The sequence below is a fragment of the Tyto alba genome, unplaced genomic scaffold (genome assembly GCF_018691265.1).
Source record: "Tyto alba isolate M040663 unplaced genomic scaffold, T.alba_DEE_v4.0 Super-Scaffold_16, whole genome shotgun sequence".
In the NCBI taxonomy this organism is placed as follows: domain Eukaryota; kingdom Metazoa; phylum Chordata; class Aves; order Strigiformes; family Tytonidae; genus Tyto; species Tyto alba.
This window is the reverse complement of record NW_024881278.1, coordinates 28,826,672-28,848,030: the sequence shown is the minus strand read 5'-3', so window position 1 is coordinate 28,848,030 and position 21,359 is coordinate 28,826,672. Positions and strand designations below refer to the sequence as shown.

General features: G+C 48.1%; 1 protein-coding gene across 4 annotated transcripts in view; it reads right to left on the bottom strand.

Moving 5' to 3' along the window:
* Positions 1–21,359, bottom strand: part of MDGA1 (MAM domain containing glycosylphosphatidylinositol anchor 1) — a 156,478-nt gene that overhangs the window by 34,950 nt on the left and 100,169 nt on the right. For all 4 annotated transcript variants that reach the window (XM_042789528.1, XM_042789527.1, XM_042789529.1 and 1 more), the window contains exons 11-12: positions 4,833–5,010; positions 3,731–3,754 (exon numbers count right to left, since the gene is read on the bottom strand). In XM_042789528.1, the coding sequence (XP_042645462.1) occupies positions 3,731–3,754; positions 4,833–5,010 (202 nt within the window). The remainder of the gene's footprint in view (positions 1–3,730; positions 3,755–4,832; positions 5,011–21,359) is intronic.

Sequence of the window (21,359 nt, the reverse complement as noted above, 5' to 3'; positions counted from 1 at the left end):
GACCTTGGCTGTGTGAAGCAAACCTTCTTGCAGACTCACACCATCTGCCAGGGATCCTGGCTCAGCACTGTGGCACAGAGGAAATTTCCTGTTTAAAAATTAAACAGTGGATTTAAATATTGAACACAGAAGTTGTTCTCTGGATTGTTAGAGGCAAGGTGGATGTGGCAGGGGAGCTGGTTCCTCAAAGGCTGGAGTTAGCTCTGTCTTCACCAAACAGATTTCCTTGGCAGGCTTTGCAGTGGCAGCAGCACAAAGTGCAGAGATGTTTGCTCCCTGTTACAGACACCTCCCTCCATTCCCAGCGGAGAGACCCTTTGCCATGGCTATTAGCATTTCTTGTTGCTTTGCCTTCTTGAGAAACACAATGGAGGTTTTCATTTCAGGTCCTTAGGGAGAATCCATCCCTGGTCCTGAAAGTCTGGCTGCCAGATGACTACAAAAAATAATAATCCTATTCTAGCTGCAGACTATGGGTGAATAGCAGATAGAGCACACTTGAACAAAATTGCCTTCATCATTTATCTGTGGTCTGATGACTGAAACTGTCTTGGAGCATAAAGGACCATGCTCTGAGCCTCAGTTCTGCTGCAGACCTGCTGTGTGACCCACAGGCTATCACTTTCTCTCAGGAGATCAGTTTCCCCATCTTGAAGATGAAGACCACGAAAACCATTATCGTGACCTCAAAGTACGCTGGGATGTAAGAAACAGCATTTAACCACCTTTTCCATGGTAAATTTCTAAAGCACTTATAACCAGTAACAGAAGAAAGCTTCGCAATACCATAACTGGTTGGTTCATACTGGATTGCCATCTTCTTTAGTATCTCCATCTGCGACAAGGGAATAATGTGGCCCAGACAATCCTATTTGCCATCACGATATGAGGAATGGGTGGCTGACACTTTTTTTAACCTTTGCATTACTCACATTCCTGAGGAATGGGCACAGTTTTGAGGAATCCAACTCTAAACACCAGGCTCACATCTCATTACCACATGTTCACACCAGGGCAACAAGCTCAAATTCCTCTGGACTATGAGGTGTTATCAGAGAGAGGACACACAAGCTCTAGACAGAAAGCAATGAGCCAGGGTAATCTACAACAACCAGCATCTGGTACTGATCACCACCCACCGTACTTGTCCATGATCCCAAAACATTTTAGCACCACACACATTCAGACGGCAGATACATGAGAAATTTTGTTGCTCCTCTGGAAGGGCAAGACACACTGGCCAAGAAAAAAAAATAAAACAGCGATCCCATATGCTTCTTAATGCCCTCATCACCAGGGTTGCAAACGTACATCTGCTAGAACCAGGGAAACCACACCATTCACTGCTGATGAGCTAGAATAGCTTGTGAGACAGCACTTCAGGGTTTGGGGTAAAAAGTGAAAGTTATAGCTAAATGAAATTGCAGGGGAGAGGTAAGAAGGACAGAGCAGATGCCCCAGCACTGGAATTTAGTCATGACGTTAAAATGATCAGTTATTCTAAGAGATCTTTAGGGTAATACCTTAGAATTAAGATAATTCTAAGATAGTTTTTTAAAGATAAATTCTGAATTTTAGAACCAGATTAACTGATTTTTAAGAGATATGGTCAGTATTACTGCTAATCCCTAAATATTTGAAATCCTCAGTGTCTTTTGTTCACCTCCTCTGCTTTTGCTTTGTAGCCCCCCAGTACCTGACTCTGCAATCATGCCACATGCATGCCTGCCCCAATGTCATTAACATCTTATTAGGCTGAGAGAGAAAATGCATGAAGAAATAATTGTATTAAGTGACTCTGAGAGTTTGTAAATTAATCACCATTGTGCATGCCCTTGGATCAGGCTGCCAGAGGCATTAATCACCTAATCTTTGCCTTTCACTTGAGAGCTCTCAGTGTTTGCTTCCAGAATTTGGCTGGGTAGCCTAGCATGAGGATACCTTTAAAATCCTGTCCCAACCTTTTACCTTTTAAGAGGTAGTAGCAGGGATTTCCATGTCACTGGGGTGAGAGTCTGGGAACCGAGCTGTGGCCCAGAGACAGAGCTAAGGCTAGGAGCCTTTGGGCTCATATTTCACTGGCAGCAGGCCTGAAAGGAAGGGGCATCTCTGAAAGCAAGTGTGGTGGGTGCAACTTTAGGCAGTTGGTCTCAAGGCGTGAACTCACAGGCAAGACCCTGATGACTGGCCCAGAGGTCCCAATATCTACCACAGTCTGGGTAACTTGTATCAAGGGGAAACCCTAAGTGTTGGGTTTACTGCGTGAAAATACAAGTGTGGCTGAGTTATCCTCCACCATAGGGAAATTTCTTGCAGTCGTTCTGGTCTCAGTCAAGCTGCCAAAGCAACCCTAGGTGAGCAGTCTGAAGGCTCAGTTTACAAAGACCCCAGGAGACTGACACAATTAGGACCGAAGTTTCTCTGGCTTTACCAGTGACTTACGTAGTGTAAAAGCAAGTGGCAGAAGACCAGACTGGTCACTTCAACCTGCAGGCTGGGATGCTTGCCTCCTCCAGTGAGTACTGAGGGGCACATTCTGAAGTGGGTCCCTGGTAATATGCTCAGTGCTTCTCAGGGAGTCTTCTATGGAAAATGTTTTAAAAGGATCAGAAAGTGGGGAAAAGCAAAGCAAAGGGAATCAGGAATTAGAGCCACAAAATCCCTCTGACTCTATAAGAAGCTCCTGCTCTCAGGCAGAGTATCGTTCATCAAACCACACTCAGAATGTAAACTTGCAAGAGCGAACACCTTGTAGCTGCCTCAACAAGATAACCCCATATCCCAATTCCTGGCTGCCATTGCCTAATCCTGGCTTCTCCTTCCCACCACTACCCTGTAGTGCAGCAGTACCACTTGCCCACACATACACAGAGTAATATATAAAAAGACTGAATGCTGACTCACCAGCTGGAAATAGGGAGAAAGAAACAACTACATGGAACCACCTCTTCCCCCATGGACCACCAGCAAGTAGTCTGCCCATCTCTGTCCAAGAGCTTTGCCTGGGCTTATATCCAACAATCAAAGCAAAGGGGCTTTGTTTCAGTCCCTGAAGATCACTCCACCACTACTTAGAGCATGCTAGAAATCCTCTTTTATGCTCCATGGGCACCATCACGTTATCATTAAAGACCATCATTCTGAGACGTTGTGTATTCTGCTCTCAAAATCAATGGGCGCCCAGTAAAGATGGGCCTTCATCTTGGCAGAAATGACTAGAAGGTAAATAAGTAAGTAAACACTGATGACACTGGAGGAGAAGAAAAGGACTGTGCTCAAGGACTTTGCAAGAGGAACCAGATCTGAGCTGGAGACTGCTCCATACCAGCCTGCAGAGATGTCAAGTAGTATCTTTCCTGGACAGAAGAGGATGGGGGATATTACATTCCTTAAACACAGGTATTTTGGTGAACATTTAATAACCTCATTACTGGATTCAGATTGCTAATGTTGGAGGAGAGTGGGTTCAAGATCACAGCCTATCCAGCCACACAGATATCAGGTGTGAGTGGGAGGCATATCTCTGGTGTATATCTCCTGGTAATAACTCGAGGTACAACAAATGGCATTACTTACTGGAAGCATTAGTGTATGCAATTTCATCCTCTTTTGGGGAAAGATTTGACAAAGTCAGCTGTGTATTTCAGCTGTTTGGCTTGCCTGATCTGCCAGAGCACTTGACTAACATGCATTACATTCAAAATATAAATACAAAGGTCTTGTTGCTTACCTGTTGGGTTAGGATAGTTGATTGCTGGAAGAGGAAACAGAAAACCAAGTCAGAACAGCTAGTACTCCCTCAAAGTGCAAACAACAATCAAAGTCTGAAAATAGAACAAATGCATCAAGAAAGCTCATAGTTGCACAAATCTCCTAGCAGCATCCCTGTGAAACAGCAGTGCTCCATGTCTGCCTTGGTGATGGAGCACAGAATTCCTGATCCAAGCAGAAACAGACATTAAGTAAACCCCACCTAAGTGGTGATCCTGGGATTGAACAGGGGAACCCTTCTGGCAACCCTAGCAGTTTCTTTCTGGAGCACCCACTGGGATAGTACCCACTTAGATAGCAAAGCTTGGTATCTAAGAGGGACATCAAAACACTTTGGGACACTGTGGAAGTCTGAGACAAAAGGTATGCTAGGGACACCAGATATGTTGTCACTCTGCAGGACAAACGAATTGTGTGAAATCATGGAAACAGAGGAGGAGGGGCATCTGTACTTTCTGCTGAAATACAGGGTCCAAACTCCTGAGGGAAGTAAAGAAAGCACACGGCTGTGGGAATAGGGAGAGTTGTGAGCTGTTGGGATGCTGGGGAGAGAAGCATGGTCAATGTATATCAGCGGGATGTCTGTGATTCAGGGTATTGGGCTACAGCTTTACTAGTGACTAGTTAAGAAAGAACTGTGCATTCAGCTCTGGAAATAACTGAAGACCCCTGAAACCCTCTTACTTTTATGGGCATGTGGCTAATAGGCAGTGTCCAGTGGCTGTCCACTAAAATACACCACCGTACAACGGGAAGCTGCAGCAGGGCCTGATGGAGGACTGGGGTTTTGGGGCTCTCCTGCCCACAGAGCAGAGAGTGCAAGTCAGAGCAGATGAGTGAAGGATGAGTGGAGACTTGCCCTCAGAGGTCTCTATCTAGTGGTCTGTATTGATGGCAACAGCAAAAATACAGCCAAATATGATAGCACCACGCCACCAAAACTCCGTAGAGCAGACACATCCACCCAAGGCTCACAGAAGACAACATCTACATAAGCCCATGTCCCTAGGCCTGAGCCTCGGACCTGCTCTCGTAGCCAGGACCGAGGAGGAGACACCTACGTTCCATGTACCGGATGATGCGGGCAGCCATATCTCCAGCCCCAAAGCTGGTGATGGGCGTCAGACGAACTTCATAACTCTGAGGCACTTTCAGGTTGGGCAAGATGTGTTCCAACAATAGGCCTTTCTCCATTTTCTGCACAGGAATGAAGGTTTGGATGGTGTTTCTCTGAGCCAGCTGCATACAAAAAGAACCCACAGTGTTACAAAAATCCTGAAACTGGAAACCTGAGGGATCCTATCCACCATCTAACACCCTGTGCCTCCTCTTCCTATATAGACAAGTACACCTGGTTTATCAATGAGATCTCTATGCAGAACTGGTTTGAAAATTCCCACCCCTGGTACAGAACAGTGATCAGGAGCCTGAGCTCTCCCTGAAGAGAAGCCTTGGGGTTCTCTGTACTGGGGGGACAACTTGAACTACAGGTTCTGGAGCAACTCTGTGTTGGAACCAATGTCTCCAAGAGGGAAGGAAAGAACCCAACTCACCTCTATTACTGCACTGAGGTCCTGTGCACACACGGCATGGCATTTTGCCAAGATACCGATCAGTTCACAATCGCTGCTGCAGAATTCATTCATTTGCTGCCTGGCGCCTGTGGCATTTCATTTGGATGCCTTGGCTGGGACCTGCCTACTGCCATGCTTCCTCAGCACCCTTCCACAGGATCCACCCTTGAATCCCAGCCCACGCTGCCTCTGCAGACCAGAGCAAGGGGTCTTGTTCAAGGTCTGGAGTCATTCATAGGCTCCCTCTCTCTGACACCCACTGAAGAAGGAGCTGAACCATACCAGCTGAACATTGTTCCATTTGCTAAGGCAGCAGGGAAGTTTCAAGGAAACAATGGGGAAAGTATCACTGTCAACATCACCACCACTAAAAATGATGAATTACATGTCAGTGAAACTTCCCTGCCACAGTCATGCTTGTTTGGCGGGGGAAGGACAAGAACAAGGATTGCACTGTGAAGATACAATTTCCTGCCTGTTGCTGTACAGCGCCTGGATCCTTGTGGCAAAATACACTACTGGGGATGCTGTTCCTGGTAAAAAGACCTTTGGCAGGGCTTTCCATGGCCCAGTGTTCACTGTCCCAGACACTAAGCCTTCCCCTGCCTCTGATATATCCTCTGGGCTGACAGGTTTCATCTCAAAGGCAATTCGCCTGATAGGCAGGCTCAGTGTTTGTCATTAACTCTGAAGTTACAGGATTACTGGAGCAGGAATGCAGGGAGGAAGGTTTACAGCAATTTGTCAGTGTGGAGAGTGTTGGGAAAGAAGATGGAGTGAGGACACAGCAGGAGCGAAGGCCATCAGCAAGGCAGGGCGGGGGGAGCAATGCAGATGTGACGCTTGGTAAAAACAAGCGTGTGCAATCGCTCCTCTGCCTGCCTCCAGCCCTAACGTACATAACTTTAGGTTCGTACTCAGAAGCAATGGCTGCCACTGGAGAGCTTCTCATGCAAGAGCCCTGCTCATTTCCAACATGGCCAGCACTTAATGACCCACCTCGACACCTGGGTTGATCTGTCCACTGTGTTTGGACCGTGCTCCCAAGTGAAGGGGCAAGGCTGGTCCAGATCCTGCCACGGTACTCTGTCAGGGCAGCAACTGGTCCCTGGGAACCTGTGGCTGCATGCGGTTCTCACAGTGAACAACAACTTTGTACCTACCTTATAGATTGTACTGAAAAGAGACCTTTGTACCCACCTTATAGATTGTACCTAGAAGAGACCTTTGTACCCAAACAGATCAGGGTGCAAGCTGTTTGAGGAACTGCTTTGTGCAGCTTCCTCCTCATCCTTCCCCAAGCAAAATGAGTCAAAGGGCCAGGAACTGCTCCAGTACCTTCCCCCAGCTTGGTGCCTTTCCACAAGGCACCTTGGAGCAGTCCCAGTGGGCAGAACCAGGTCAATGCCTCTGGGAACCAAGCATGAACTTGGCACCGGGATGCTGCCAGGATCCATTCGTATCAACACCACCCCATCTGCACGCATGCAAGCTGGCTGCTGATCCAACTGGCACGCGTACCGCTCAGCCCTCCCGTCTGCCAGCCCTCCGCACCCTCCCTCTGCCAAGCAAGAGCAGAGCTGGCTCCCAGCGGCAGCAATCTCACTTGGGATCATTAGCACCAGAAACCAAATTATCTGGGAGGAGAAGGGTCACAAGCCAGAAGCAGGAGGCTGGAGTGGTACGGCTCCTGGCACCGGGCTTTTTGGGAAGCGGAGCCTGACTGGGGGGGCGGGTGGCAGCTCCACCCTGCAGACTGCCATAAGCTGGGGTGCTGGGAAGGCAGCCAGCAAATAGGAGGAGGTCAGAAGCCATTTCCCTCGTCCAGACATAACCTTTAGAAGAGAAACAAAATGGAGAGTTGGAGAGAAGCCTGAGGGTGAGATTCAGACAGTGCAAATTCCACCTCAGCTGGGACTTAGGTGGAATTTGGGTATCTAAAGCCTCTGGGAGCAATGTCAAATCACTTACTCTCCCACATCACCTCATGTAGGACAAAACGAGAAATCAGCCTTCAGTCTGGACTGCAAAGTTTTAGATCCCCCAGTTGAGTCTATCCTCAAGGGTACGTGGGTTTAACAAAATAAATACCTGGCTGCCACCCAGGTTTGGCTGTGAAACAGAAATCAAGAAAGGCACATATGTCCCCATGGGTCATGAGCGTCCTGCTTGCCAGGAGAAACCTGGATCGCTAGGTAATGGGAAAGGCACAGCCAGGACCGAGCACATACCTCCTCTTGGAGCACAGGGGAAAGCTTTTGCGAGGGTCTTTTCCCTCCACTAAATACTCTGGACCCAACTCTTCCCTTAGCTTGTGTCCTGTCTCTATTCAACCTGCAACTTGGACAGACACAGCAACTGGTTGCCAGCAAGGCTGCCCTCCGCACACCTTTACTACAGTCCCTGCAGTCCTGGCACGCCAACAGAACTAGCCTGGGATGTCTTCGGCAAGACTGGCTCTTCTAGGTGAAAAGCAGCATGGGCCAAATGTCTCCACTGCACTAGCTGCAGCCATCAGGAGAGAGGGCTAGATGCATTGCCAGCACAGTTTAAAGGGCATAAAATTATACAAGGGAGAAAAAGGTGACAGCTCTAGCCAGCCGCTTGCTCTGTGCACACAGAGCAGATGCTGGTTTGCAGCCACTAGCACAGGTCCAGCAGAGAGAGACATTAAGGCCAAGGTCTGTCTCTGCCTCCCCCTCCCTAAACATCCTTTGCCTCCTTGTTTTCCAACACCAGATCTGTGCAGAGATGCATGCATCAGTCCAGCAGGAACACATTTTTTAATCCTCCACTTCAATCACCCGCTGCTGCCCTTGTTCTCCTGCTCCGTGCGTGCTCTTCTCTCATGCTACCCTGGTATATCTTCTTCCCTCCACCCCCTCCCAAGCCTCCTTCCTCCTTCTGATCACACTGGCCCAGTGCTGCAGCTTAATATTGCTGCGGTGCAGTTAATAAAGCAGAAACAGGCACAGAGGACAGTGAAACGCTGGCCACCTTATTAGAGATGCTGAAGCCTCAGTGGAGGATCTCATGCAACAAGCTCATTCATCACCAGGCTCAGGATGCTGCCAGTAGGGCCAGAACAAGAGCACAGAGCAATGCACAGCCTCATCTCTGCCTTCACCTCCTTTCATTTCCAATAATCAGAGGAAGGGGATGGGAAGGGAAACAAACAAACAAACCGACAATTTCTACCAGCTGGCTGTGAATATCACACAGACTGCAGAGGGAAAAATGTTCTTGCAGAATGAGTTCACTAAAAAAACCTCACAAAGGGCAAAATCAGCCCTGCGTGGGACATATGTATTTGCATGCAGAGTGTGCAACCTGTCCCTTTCCTCTGTCACTTGTAAGCAGTATTAGCAACCAAGGGAGAGCACGCTCACATGTCCATATGTACTTAGTCATCAAGCCTCCGGGACCTGCAAACTAGGTCTGCCCTTTCTCATTCCTCACCATCACATTCTGTTGGTAGGAATCATCTGCACAGTGCCCCGTCTTATCATTTGAGCTGGCTCGTGATACTTAGGGACTGCTTGTCCCACTGTGACCAGCTGAGCCGGCTTATGGTCCAGGAACACACACCAAGAGCCTCAGAGAGAAAAGCAGGATGCCACAGTACCCCTGCCTCCTGCTCCCATCCCAGCTGGGACGCTGTCACAGCAGAGGGGTCCAAAGTATGACACCACCACATCTACGTTTTCTGTTTATGTAGGCTATTAAAGGAAAAAAGGATGTTGTTTTCAGACTGAATGATGTTTAAGCCAGGTCCATATCAGCTAACAGCCATAATAAAGCCAAAGGATATTAATAAACACACCTGTCAATAGTTAATGTTTCAGTCCTGCTCAACAAACTGCACCACATATTCACAAGGCCAGGATAACCTACCTGCGCTGGGACTTGATGTGACCTGAGGAGCCAAGCACGTGGTCTCACAACCACCTGCACCTTAAGCAGCTGTGCATGCTTGTTTGAGGGAAAAATAAGAAAGAAAAAGTTGTTGCAAACACCAGCTAGGAAAACGTACATTAAAATCGGGCAGATTACCCAACAAGCTGATCAGACCAAAAGAACTCCTCTGCAGGAATCCAGCTTCCCAGCATTGCTATTCCCTCCTGCCACTCTCTCCTTACTTGTCCCGCTTCTTCAGCAACTTCTTAGCTCAGGGCATAAGCACTGGCTCTGCTTTCCAGTATCTTCCCTCCAAATCCTTTCCACACACGCTTACTCTCTCTTCCGTTCTTTTCTCAGCCTCATTCAAATTCCCCTGGCTGCTCCTTCCTGCAGCACAAATGAGACAGGGGTGGCTGCCCGCACTCCCACTCCATCCTCACCAGCTAACTGCAGACGTGGGCTGCTGGGAAAGCTCCCAGCTCCCATCCCAAGCCATGCCGGCCTCTCCAAAGGAAGAGGAGATGGCAGACAAAGGCAGGCTGGCGTGGCACAGCAGCCTCACACGCAGGCTCCCTCCCTCTGACAGGCTCTTCCTTGCTCCCTGTGCAGCTCTGCAGAGGAGCACAACAGATAAATGCCGTCTCCAGCATGCGTGCCAGTGGGGCGTTAGGCTGAGTGCCCCCCACTCCACTCCTCCTCTCTCATCTGTGAGTGTCAGGACACTCTGGAGAGCAGACGTGGACAGGCCCAGGAGCCGCAGGGAGCCCGATGGCACCGAAGCACAGGTATCCCCAAAAGGTTTGAAAGAAGCATGGGGCAATAATGTAGACAAAATAATTTTCAACTGCCTGTGCAGCTACTGGACTGGACTCTTCAAGAAAACAGCAATTAAGGTGATCTTCAAAGCTCAGCACCTTGGCAGCAGTAGGTGCAAGGGCATCCTAGTTTCTCACGCCCAGGAGAACAGACAGTCAGCCAAGCTACCCAGTTTTTCATCAGGCACGAGCATCCTGGTTTAGCATGGTCCAGGGGCCAGGAGAAGGTAATAGCAGCAGAAGGGCACATTTCCTCTTACAGACAATACCACCCAGGATACGAAAGAGCCTCCCATTTTTACCAGTCAGCTTGTTTGCCACCAGTGTTGGACACCTTATAGAGCTCTGTCATAGGGAGCTGCAGACATCATCTCATCTCAGATTTCCCCTGTGGCCAGGAATTCCATGAGCTCATCCCAACAAAATCCAGCTAAGACACAGCTGTTCCCTTCTAAAGGGAGTATTGTTTGCAAAGACCAGAAGCAATCACACCATCTCCTCAATGTGATGGGACTGGCAGTGTCTGTGGTCTTAAACTGGTGACAGCCAGGAAGGATACTCCCAAGCACCCCATCCTAGGGAGTGGAAGGGGCTGAGCTTTGTTATGGCATTAGTGACAATTCCTGGGATGAACACGGGGCTCTGCAATGCATAGTACCCTGCTACATCCACAGACACGCCTTGCCCTCAATTTCTGCCCCAACTGCGTTTCCAAAACTACAGGATGCCTTGCAGAGAGGTAAATTCAAGGAGTTTAGATGCCACGGACTTCTTAAAGTTTAAAAAAAGGAAAAAAAAAAAAAAAAAAGAAAAGATGTTGAGAAGATTTATGTGTTCAGACTTCACAGTGTCAAAGACTGACAGCAAATTATACAAGGGGCAGACCCATTCTCCATCGCTGGAGACTGAGAGCCCAGGAGATGAGTTCCATGGGTAAAAATAAGATCATTGCAAATTCCTTGGGAAAAGAGAAGTGAAAAATTCTCAGAAACAGGGGCAGGAGGGAGGTGGGGACAGGGAATTTAGGAATCTCTCCTGAACATGAGGCTCCAATATTTTCCACAGTGATGGAAAAACATGCCATAAATTTGACCCTTCTATTTCACTTCTTCCCATGGACTTTCTGATACACAGAAATGGATTGAGATTCTGGTCCTTGATGTCACCTTGACACCACAGGACAGAGCAGAGGAAGATAGTTTGTCTTTGACGTTGCAATTGAACACCACAGATTTGATTCCTGATCTCTGTGTTTTGGCAGAGGGATAAAATCCCTCTGAACAGGCAGCCCCCTCCTATGCTTCAGGAGCTCAGAAAAGGGAAAAGCATGGTCATGTTCAGGGACACAGCAGGGTAAGTACACTCCTGGCTGACAGAGCCCAGTCCCCTGTCACCACAGAGGCTACCTCTGCTTATTCATTTTATGAATGTACCACGTCCCATCTTAAAAGTCGTTCCCGTCTGGCCTGCTCCTCCCACTGGATGTCTGTTCCGGAGCCTGACCACCCTAATGTTCTAATTTCCAGCCTGAATTTATTCACAGGCATCCTGCACCCAGTTGTTCCTGTGCCAATATTGTCCTTTAGCTTAAATGCCTCTTTTCCCTCCCTGCTGCTTGACCCCCTGATGTTTTTATAGACAGCAATCATACCCCCTCTCAGCCTTTGCTTTGCTAGGCTAAACAAGCTGAGCACTCTGTGCCTCCTCCCTTGTAACACAGACTCTCACTTTCCCTGATCTACTCTATAATCTTTTTCCTGCATGATCCCACTTGATGGAGTTCGGTATCCTGGCCCTGCATATAGGATGCAGTAGCACTTCTCTACCTTGCCTGGAAGTACCTCAGGCTTCACCTAGGAGTACATTTGCCCTTCCTTACACCTCCATCTTACCAGTGGCTCCTTGAAATCCACTCACTCACCCACATCGTTCCGCTACTTCAGTCATTTCTCACTGATGAGGTCCCAGCCTGCAGAAGATTCCTCCAATAGCACTCCCCATGTGCATGACCTTGTATTTGTACTGCCGCATTTCATTCCACCCAAACCACTCAAGTAGTTTTTTGTCTTTCAGGTCTTCTTTATGACATCCAGATCCTTCACTGAGGTGGCACTGCATCCCAGTTTGGTGTCAGCTATATGAAATATCAGCAGCACAGTCCTAATAGGGGATTCTGATCTCACTGGCTGGTACCAGCCATGGGGAAGATGCCTGCCCACTCATCAGGGTAGGTGACATCTTGAAAAACCATTTGGGTAAGTTTTGGCTAATGGAGAAATTTGGTTTGGATATGAAAGCAGTCACTGTGATGTTTCTCTATAATTTCTCACAAAGCTTCCTGTGTCTGTCAGATTAGATTAAAACATTTTCCTGGGTTAGTACTTCATCACCACCTTGAATGGAAATGATGTCAAGCATTAACAACATCAATTAAAGGGCTAGGGTATGTTTAAAGTTGGATTTATTTAATTTTCCTTGCATGATGACCATTATTCATGAGGGGTGTTCAGAGCAAACCATCACATTGCAAACATAACGTTGGTATTTGCCAGACAAGCACACCAGTGAACCAAAATTCATGCCAATGTTGTTCATCAGTCAAGAACACAGGTTCATATCCTGGGGCTAAGCAAGCATGGATGGCCAAAGCAAATCCACTATTCAGTCTAAATAAGGAGTCCTGGAAGCTTTTCTTCCTAAATTGTCCTTAGAAGGAGGCTCCTTTTCTGGACTGAGACATCCCCAGCTCCAAAGAGAAAAGCAACTGTGACCTTCAGTAGCTACTGAGGACAGCTGAAGACATCTAAGCCAGGAGACAGTCTCTCTCTCTTCCTCTCACACACACAATCAGCTGCCCATCCTCATTAGGTGCTGAGAGCAGCAGTTTACAGCTTCCCAGAGAAGCCAAATTGGTGCTGTCATGAATTACTGTAAGTGCTTGTTCCACACTCTTCAATAATGTCTTTCATTAGGGGCTGATCAGAAAGCAATATGTATTTTATTAGCATATGTTCCCCAGTCTAAGAAGAACAGACCTAATCTTCACCCTGTCAGGGAGACAGTCAAGTAAAAGCCTTAACTGAGGCACAGCATGACTGGCAACTTCATGAGCCATGGGCTTACTGAGGCATCGCACGGCTGCACATCCTGAGGAGGGGGAGCCCAGGAGTTGGGGAAGAAGAGGGGTAAACTAGCACCTGAATTTGGTGATGGGTGGGAGGGAAGGGAAAGCCATGCACTCCCCAGGCTGTGCAAGGAGCCTGTGTTGTGTCACTGCAGTTGGTACTGAGCTAGACAGGCTACGTGTATGTCTAACTATGCTTGTTATCTGTCTCCTACTGTCTCACAGCCGTATCTTCGATCCCGACGGCACATGCGGTCTTTCTGCTCAGACTGGAAGCTCTGTACTGCTGCTGCAAGATCCTACCTGTTCTTGCACTGCAGAGCCTGAAATCACTCCTCTGTTTGCAGCATGAGCAAAGCTGAATAAGGGACAAAATCCCTCATGTCGCTCCACAGCCCCCTCCTGCCCAGAGCAATGGTTCCCATCTCTTTTGAGACCCACGCCTGAAAAGCAGATCTGCTCATCAGTGCCTTACTGGATCCAACTTTATACCCATCCCTAACCTCAGCAAGGAGAGTCTCATCCTCCACGCATTTCATTGCACTGGACATGGCTGCCTGCAGCCAGACCCTTGTATGTGTCTGTGCACCGTGCTGTCAGAGCTTCTGGCTTCAAGAAGAAAAAGATGGCTCTACAGAGCCCAGGTTTGCTCAGCTCCAGTTAGGTTGAGCTCTAAGCCATTTTGTCTATGATGTGGTTGCGATGTACAAAGGGAGACATGCTCCACCAACAGGACTTGCCATCTCCCAGGCTTCTTTTTTTTGGGTTCACTACAGACCCTGGCAGAGGTCTCTGCTAGGGCAGCTTTCCCCTTAAAAACAACAATTAATAAAGGATGAGGCTACTTCTTACTGGAGCAGAATTAGCCTTCGTGTGGGACTCAGGACTTCCCAGTCTGGTAGACGCAATGAAGACATATAGGTAAGTATCATTCCAGACCCTATAGGCCACCTCTAACTCAACTGCACTTGCAGTCCTGTCTCTAGTAAAGAAGAGGCAGGCAGCACAGCATATGCAGGCAGAGCCACAAAGCCCTTCACATTGCTCCACACTGCCTGCACTGGCAGCAGGACTGTGTATGTTTTATTTCTTTACGAGACACAGTCAAAACATCTATATAATGCCTACCCCTGTCTGTTTGGCATAAGCTACATCTCTCTTCCAAACCCTTCCCCCTTCACACACTCTCCCCTCTTATCTCCAATGTGTTCTAGGAAGTGAAAATCAGGGGGAAAAAACCAACCAACCAACCAAACAAACAAAAAAACCAAACAAGAACAAAACCAAAAAAGGAACCAGAAACAAAAGAAAGAAGAGGCAGAAAATAGGAGGGGGAACAGGGAAAGGGAAGAAGGTGTGCAAATTAAAAACTCTGAAGCAGTAGGAGCAACATGGCCTGACTATTGAAAACAACAGATAAGCAGAGTAAATGGGAGGAAGCTGCATCACAGCTCATTGATAGGCACTCTCAGAAAGATTCAATAACTATCATGTACCCCTTGAAGCCACCAAAGTAGTGTGGGTAAGAGATGCACACAAAGGACTCACTTTTACCTTTGATACTTGGCAAGCATTTTTCATCCTGTGCTCAGCCTTGTAAAACTAAGCCAACAGCCTGCTGGATACGAACAAGCACAGTGGTGTGAAAACAACATCTCAAGACTGCAAGGCTGATATGAGGGGGCATATTGGTTGGGGGAATGTGGTTATCTCATCTCTCACATTCTCCTTACCCTGAATGAGCACCGAACAGTAGTGTTAGAAGCTAGAGATAGATGAGAATTTGCTACTAGACATGTTTTAAGATCATATGAGCCTTTACAGTGAAATTATTTGTACTGTTCTTCTCAGGCACTGTAACTATTCCAAACAGAGCGAGGAGTGGGAAAACTGTTTGTAATTATCCCCTTGTACTAGACAAGCTTAGCAATGTCCTGTTTTCTCTTTTGCACAGTCAAGTACTTTAATTTCATTAGGAGCAGTGCTTACAAAAAGTAAATGTTAAGACAAAATCTCTGCTACAAAGCACCTTATGAATGGAAAACCACCTTGTAAAACTTTCAGCTACCCTGTTTTAGGCAGGTTGCCTTACTTTGCATAATCAGAAAAGATAAATAGTACCATGAGACTGAGGCACAACTAACCTGCCACCGCTCATATTACCAATTTTCTCAACTAACTGATTACAAATGATCTGTGGACCAGGGATAACCAGCTCAGGAAAACCATGAATCATACTGAAGAGCAATTTGTGAATGCAAAAGGACAGAATTAGTCAGGCTAATTCATTAGTTAGGCATCGTTTGCTAAGCTCTCGCAGGCAAGGGGAAGTCCCAGTAGTGGCATTTGAAGATGTCAGGCAAGACTCAAGGGGAAAACTTCACCCCATGGCTCCCAGACATTTCCTGACCCATCAGTGCCAGTCGGGCCTGTGTTGAGCTTCCCTGGCCAGGCTTGTAGAGATCAGTCCAATCTTCTGGCTGAAAGGGCTAACAGCAACCATGGCCAGGCAGACACCTCTGCCTGCAGTGAGCAATGGCCAGGAGGAAACTCCCTTCCTTTGCACCAGGTGAAGGCTCTGCTTGTTGCTGACTTAGCCAGTAAAGAAAACATGCATGAAATGTGGAAAAAGCTCCTTGTTTCCCACCCCCACCAAACATCCAGCTGTTCTGGACTCTTCCTTTACAGCACAGGTAAAGAGGACCTTGTTCTAGGAGCTGGTCTCATTGACATACCATCCCATGTGACAGATTGCTAGGGGACAAAAAGAGAGATGGCTCAAGGTACTGTCAGCTGCAGTGACTGACATTGTGTGCCATTTTCAGGCAGCAGAGAGCACAATTGAAGGAGGATCCTGCCCTATCCACTCCCAAATGCCTGTGGCAAAGTTGCTGCTTTACCCCCAGGTCCTGCACAGCAATCTCATTAAGCTTCAAGCACAGCTTGTCCATCAAATGCTATTGATCAGCCAGCTCTCCTTCCACCAGTGCCTGGATGCCACTCAATCCCACCACACGCTCCAAATCCCTCCTCCTCTTACAGCCTAAAAAAGCGGCATCACCTCTCCCCTCTCTTGCTTTCCCTGGCTTTGCATCATGATGTCTGTTCGAATTGTCCACCCAGCACACCTCCCGTTGACACATTGGCTCCTTTCTGCATTCTTTTCCATCTCCCTCAGGGCTGAGCTCTGCACAGCATCATCTATGCCACTAGCACAACTGAAGGCGATTGACTTGAGAGCACAAACGTAATCTGCCTTTCTGCCTTTTCTCAGTGCCTGAAGTTGAAAAAAAAAAAAAAAAAAAAAAAAAAAAAAAAAAAAAAGAGCATCAGTGGGGGAAATTTAGGGAGTTAGAGATGAAAAAATGCCTTTTCCTGCTACAGAGGATGGCTTCAGGTAGGTGGAATTGCATTGATTTGACGCTGTCCCGTACGACAGCAGCCTGTGATCAGACATCAAACTGGCAGCCAAGGTAGGCAAAAAAGAAGACAGGACTAAAGAAGCTTTCCGGCAGATGTGACTTATAAGCCATTCTACAACAGAAGGTTTGCTTTGAGATTCATTCCTGAGCAAACAATGTGAGGCCAAGTCACTGCAATCCCCAGTCCTAACACCAGTGAGACAGGACCAGCACAGCCCGTATCAAAGTGAAATGATGAACAGTAAAGGGATGTGCCGTTTGTTGCACCCCACAAGTGTTTTGATCCATGCAGCATCTTGCATGCAGCCAGGGCCACCATCTGCTACTTCATGGAAGTCACACTCCCTTCCTCACTGCAGCTGGCTGGGACCATGATACTCTAGCAGGGAGGAGGAAAAGGAAAAGGGACTCACACATCCCTGGTCCATGTGCCCTGTCTGTGCCTCAAACTGGGACATCAAACTGTCCAGTTAAGCAGGCTCTCAGCAGGAGGATTTACCAATGCATATGGCACCAGAAGCCCTTTCCCTTTTTCTGGGTAACACCAGGCCAGTGCACTACAGGTCACATTTTATCCAGAGCAGGATGGGTCCCTCTCTACTTTACAAGCCACAACTCCATCCTTCAAGCTTTCTATCTTCTAGTATGAAAGCAATTTAGGACAGCCCTAAGTGCTTTTTAGCTAAGCTGTCCTGAAACCTCACCATATCACCTCCTCAGCTCCTGCAGCATCCCCCAGATGAAAATCTCACTGCACCACAGCACTAGTAGGGGAGACACACAGGATGGGGCCACTGTGCCCCAGAGAGCCTCAGAATGAGGGCTGTGGATGCAGGTCGGCCAGCCTTGGTGATAGCAGTGTTTCCCAGGCAGCATGTAATCTTCTGGAGCCAGCAAAATGTTAGCCCCTTTGTTTGTAAAGGGAGTTCGGCCAGCCCTGCCTGCCTTGATCAGAGATGCCTTCTTTCCCAGCCCTTGGTGTCCCCCCCGGCCCCGAGGTGCAACCCTCAGGCAACCCCCGGAGGCACCGGCTGCTCAGTTTCCCAAGAAGCTTTGTCTGAAACCACAGTTGTGTCTGCAGAAGAAAGGGATTTTGTTCACCTCCCTGACCACAGGGCTGGGTCGCTGCAAGGGCCACCACCCACTGGAGTACATCGCCTTTCTGTGTTCATAGCTTATACTGACCTGACACCCAATAAATAAATGGGTTTATAATATATCTAGAGGCAAAGAAAGCAATACTGCATGTGCCTGTCTGGGTTTTGTCCTCTTCTTCAGGCACTGGCTACTGCTGAAGTTGGGAGGAGACAAGGTTTTAGCCTCGATGTTCTCCCTCCTCATTATTATAGGGCTGGGTGGATTGGCTTGCTCTGAAAATTTGCTCTACCCTGGCTGCCCAAACCAGCTGTTTATTTTATCACAGGGTTGCTTCGAAGCATTGGAAGATGCATCCAACTTCACTAGGCTTGTTCCTCATGGGCCAAGGACCATGCACATGGGGTTCACCAAACCACGGTGGTGCACAAATGGAGGAAGCAGTCATGCAAATTAACAGCATTCTCAACTAAACATCTATGTACATTACTATGGGCTGGTGCACTGCTTGCTCATACTCCCTTTTCAAGTAATACTCTACTCCTTGATGTCTGAAGAGAGGAATAGAGATCCTTGCCCTGGTCTGTGCAGACTTGGAGGGGTGTCCAACTCTGTGTGCTAATGAAGCCAAAGCCAGACAGCAGCTGACAGACGCTGCTGAAGTGGGCTCAGAGGAGAGAAAAAGAACAACTCAGAGGCAGAAACAAAGCAATACAGACCTGCAGCCCATGGGCCTCGACATAATACCTCTCCTGCTGCGCTGCGATGGCCATCAGCAGAGTTAACCTTCCACTCTAATCACAATCATTAAATTCCCGCTAACGCCCCTGTCCTATGTCTGTCCAAACAGCTCTGTTATCTGTCACCTCCCCACACGGTGAGCCCGGCTCCCCACCGCCGCAGCTCTCATTAATGCTGCTCTGGCTGGCTGATGAGGCAAGTGGCAGCCAGCTCCGGAGCCCAGATGAGTTTTGTAGACAGCAGGGAATGTTTATCCAACATGGAGGGGATGAAAGTACAAACAAAGAAAGACCGTACAATTAATCAGGCATTGCACAGCGCCAGTCTCATTAAAGACAGTCTCCCTGACAGGAATTAATCTGAAGTGATAACCCAGTGAGCTAATTTAGCAAATGGGTCTGGGGCTTGGCCTGGTGCAAATTTCAGGGGTCTGTCTGGCAGGTAGAGCTGAGCCTGCTCTGAGGCGGGGAAAGGCAGGAATGTGTTAAACTGGCCCTGTTCTGGCCTGAGCCTACGTATCAGAAGGTATGGAAGAGACTGCAGCCTCAGGTCTCCTTGAGGGGCACAATGAAGATTAAACTTCCCTACTACACCAATACCTTCTCCTCCTTCTTTCACTTGCAGCCTCAGGTCACAGATGGGTTCCAGCTCATTAAATGCACAGTAATTCTGCCACTATCCCCTGTAACCGTAACCACCAGTCCAACTCAGATCTTTCCTCCAGGATGCAACCTGCTTGCAATATTAGATGGCTTTTCATTTCTCTTTAATGTTAGAGCAGAGCTCTGGGAGGGGATAAAATACACAGAAAGAAACAAGCAACTTAAAAGGCTTTTTATTTTTTAAGCAAAGATCTGGTCTGGGGAGGCTGCTTCGAATCCCCAAGAAATGAAAAGCGTTTTCAGTTGGACTGCAGTGCCTCAGTGCCTTTCTATGCTGTAAGAATACATAGAAGAAAAAAAAGCTGACCAAATAAATACCCCAAAAGCCTCATGGCATCTGCCCACAACCAAAACACCCAAGGCTGTGGACTCATTAAGTTCACTGGCTAAGGTGAAGTAAGATGGTCGGCATTTAGATCAGTTGTCTTGGAACAAGAAAGAAAAAACCACCCAAGCCATCAGGACAGACGTCTGTAAGGCCCCTGCTGTTCCTCAGTGGGGATGTTTTCCCCTCTGAATTGCCACTCAACACAGTGGCCACTGCCTAAGCCCACCCAACCAATGTACTCTGGGCAATAACAGCTTATATGGTGCCAAGACATACAACAGGCTTACAAGAAGCTTGCTCCACATTGCTATTGTATTCACTTTGACTGGGTCAGTGGCTCCAAGCTGTCAGGCTGTTTATTTGGTTTTAATCGAGAATTAGTTCTTATTCTACTGGAACTGGTACGTCTGCTGCACCACTCAGCCTGCTCCGCAGTGCCAGGAACAATCACCTCCTGTGGAAATGAACTAACTGCCCGTCTTGCTGGGAGCCCCCATGCATTGCTTAGGAAACCAAATTCCCCCAGACTGCTTGTAATCCCCCCAGGAATGCCCAACCAGCCCTCAGAAGCTGATGAACAGGAAGAGTTGGAGGAGCCACAGCACTAGCCAATTAATAAGCAGCACTCTTACTCTCACCCAGCCCTGTTTTCGGCAGCTGTGGCAAGCAAATTTAATTCAAGGGTTCCCAGGTGCCTTGCAAAGCATCCTGCTACTTGGGGATCTTCATATTACATATGCCAAGAGCTCTCCAAGCAAACCAGGGAGAGTGAAATGAAAACCAGCAAACTATTTCACAACCAGTGGGCATCCAGCTGGTTGCCCTTTGCATTCCAGCTCAGCAAGAGTTAATGCCCCTCAGACAGCTCCTCACCACGCCAAGACTGCAGACTGCTGCTGCCACATTCACCCCTAAGATGCTGAAGAGCATCTGTCATGACCATGAAGGCTGGGGAGCTCCCAGGGCTGGAGGAGAAGGTGGGCTGGCTGGCTGGCTAAGCTTTCATCAGCTTGAGGCTGGCAATAAATCAGTTGTGTCTGGCCGCGTGTAAGGCCCATTTTATCTGAGGAGAATATTCCACTTCAATCCTACCTCTCTAGGAGGATTTTTGTGCCATCACAGCTAGTGCCTGGAAGCCAGTGCATCCAGTGAGGAGGGCACAAAGACAAACAGCAGCTCCTCATTCAGGCAGACAAATCCCGTTTCTTAAGAGCTCTCCAGTCAGCAATGCTTTTAAGCTTTTGAGATTTTCACAGCTATATTCAGTAATGTCACTAAGTTCTGTTGTCCAGCGATGGAACAGCAGGATACAAATCTTAGCCCAGGTGCCCCAGCACAGAGAAGAAGGTACACCAAAGCATCAAAGCCTGTGGGACATGGAAGAGGATGATGGCACAAGGGAAAGAGCGAAAGGTGAGGAAGTGTCACAAGGCTGCCTGGAGTCCAGGTGAGACATCACTGGAAAAACACCAGGAAGGCAGGACAGGAGCACAGAGGCAGCTTTGGGAAGCAGCAGGTTGGAGACAAGAGGGGATGTGATCCTCTGGGACAAGGAAATGAAAAGGGCTCATCGACACCTCAGTATGGCACATGGAGGTGTGCCATACCTCACCATGAAATGCAAGTGTCTTCAGAGGAGGGCCAGAAGGAGGCCGTACCATGAAAGCCTTTTCTGGAGTGTTTCCTGCTTGTGTTTGACAGAAGTAAGAACACATCTCACCTGCTTCCTCCTCTCTCTGCCCTCCCTTATTCAGACCCAGGCCACCACCATCACGCCTGTAGCCATTTCTAAGAGCCTGCCCGTACCTGAGGCTGGGCTACTGCAGGGCGACGGCATAACACTCTTCTAAAACACACCACTCAGTAGTTGCAACTATGTGGTGGTGCCGTAAAAGAAACATTAACAGCAGTAACTGATAGGGTATGA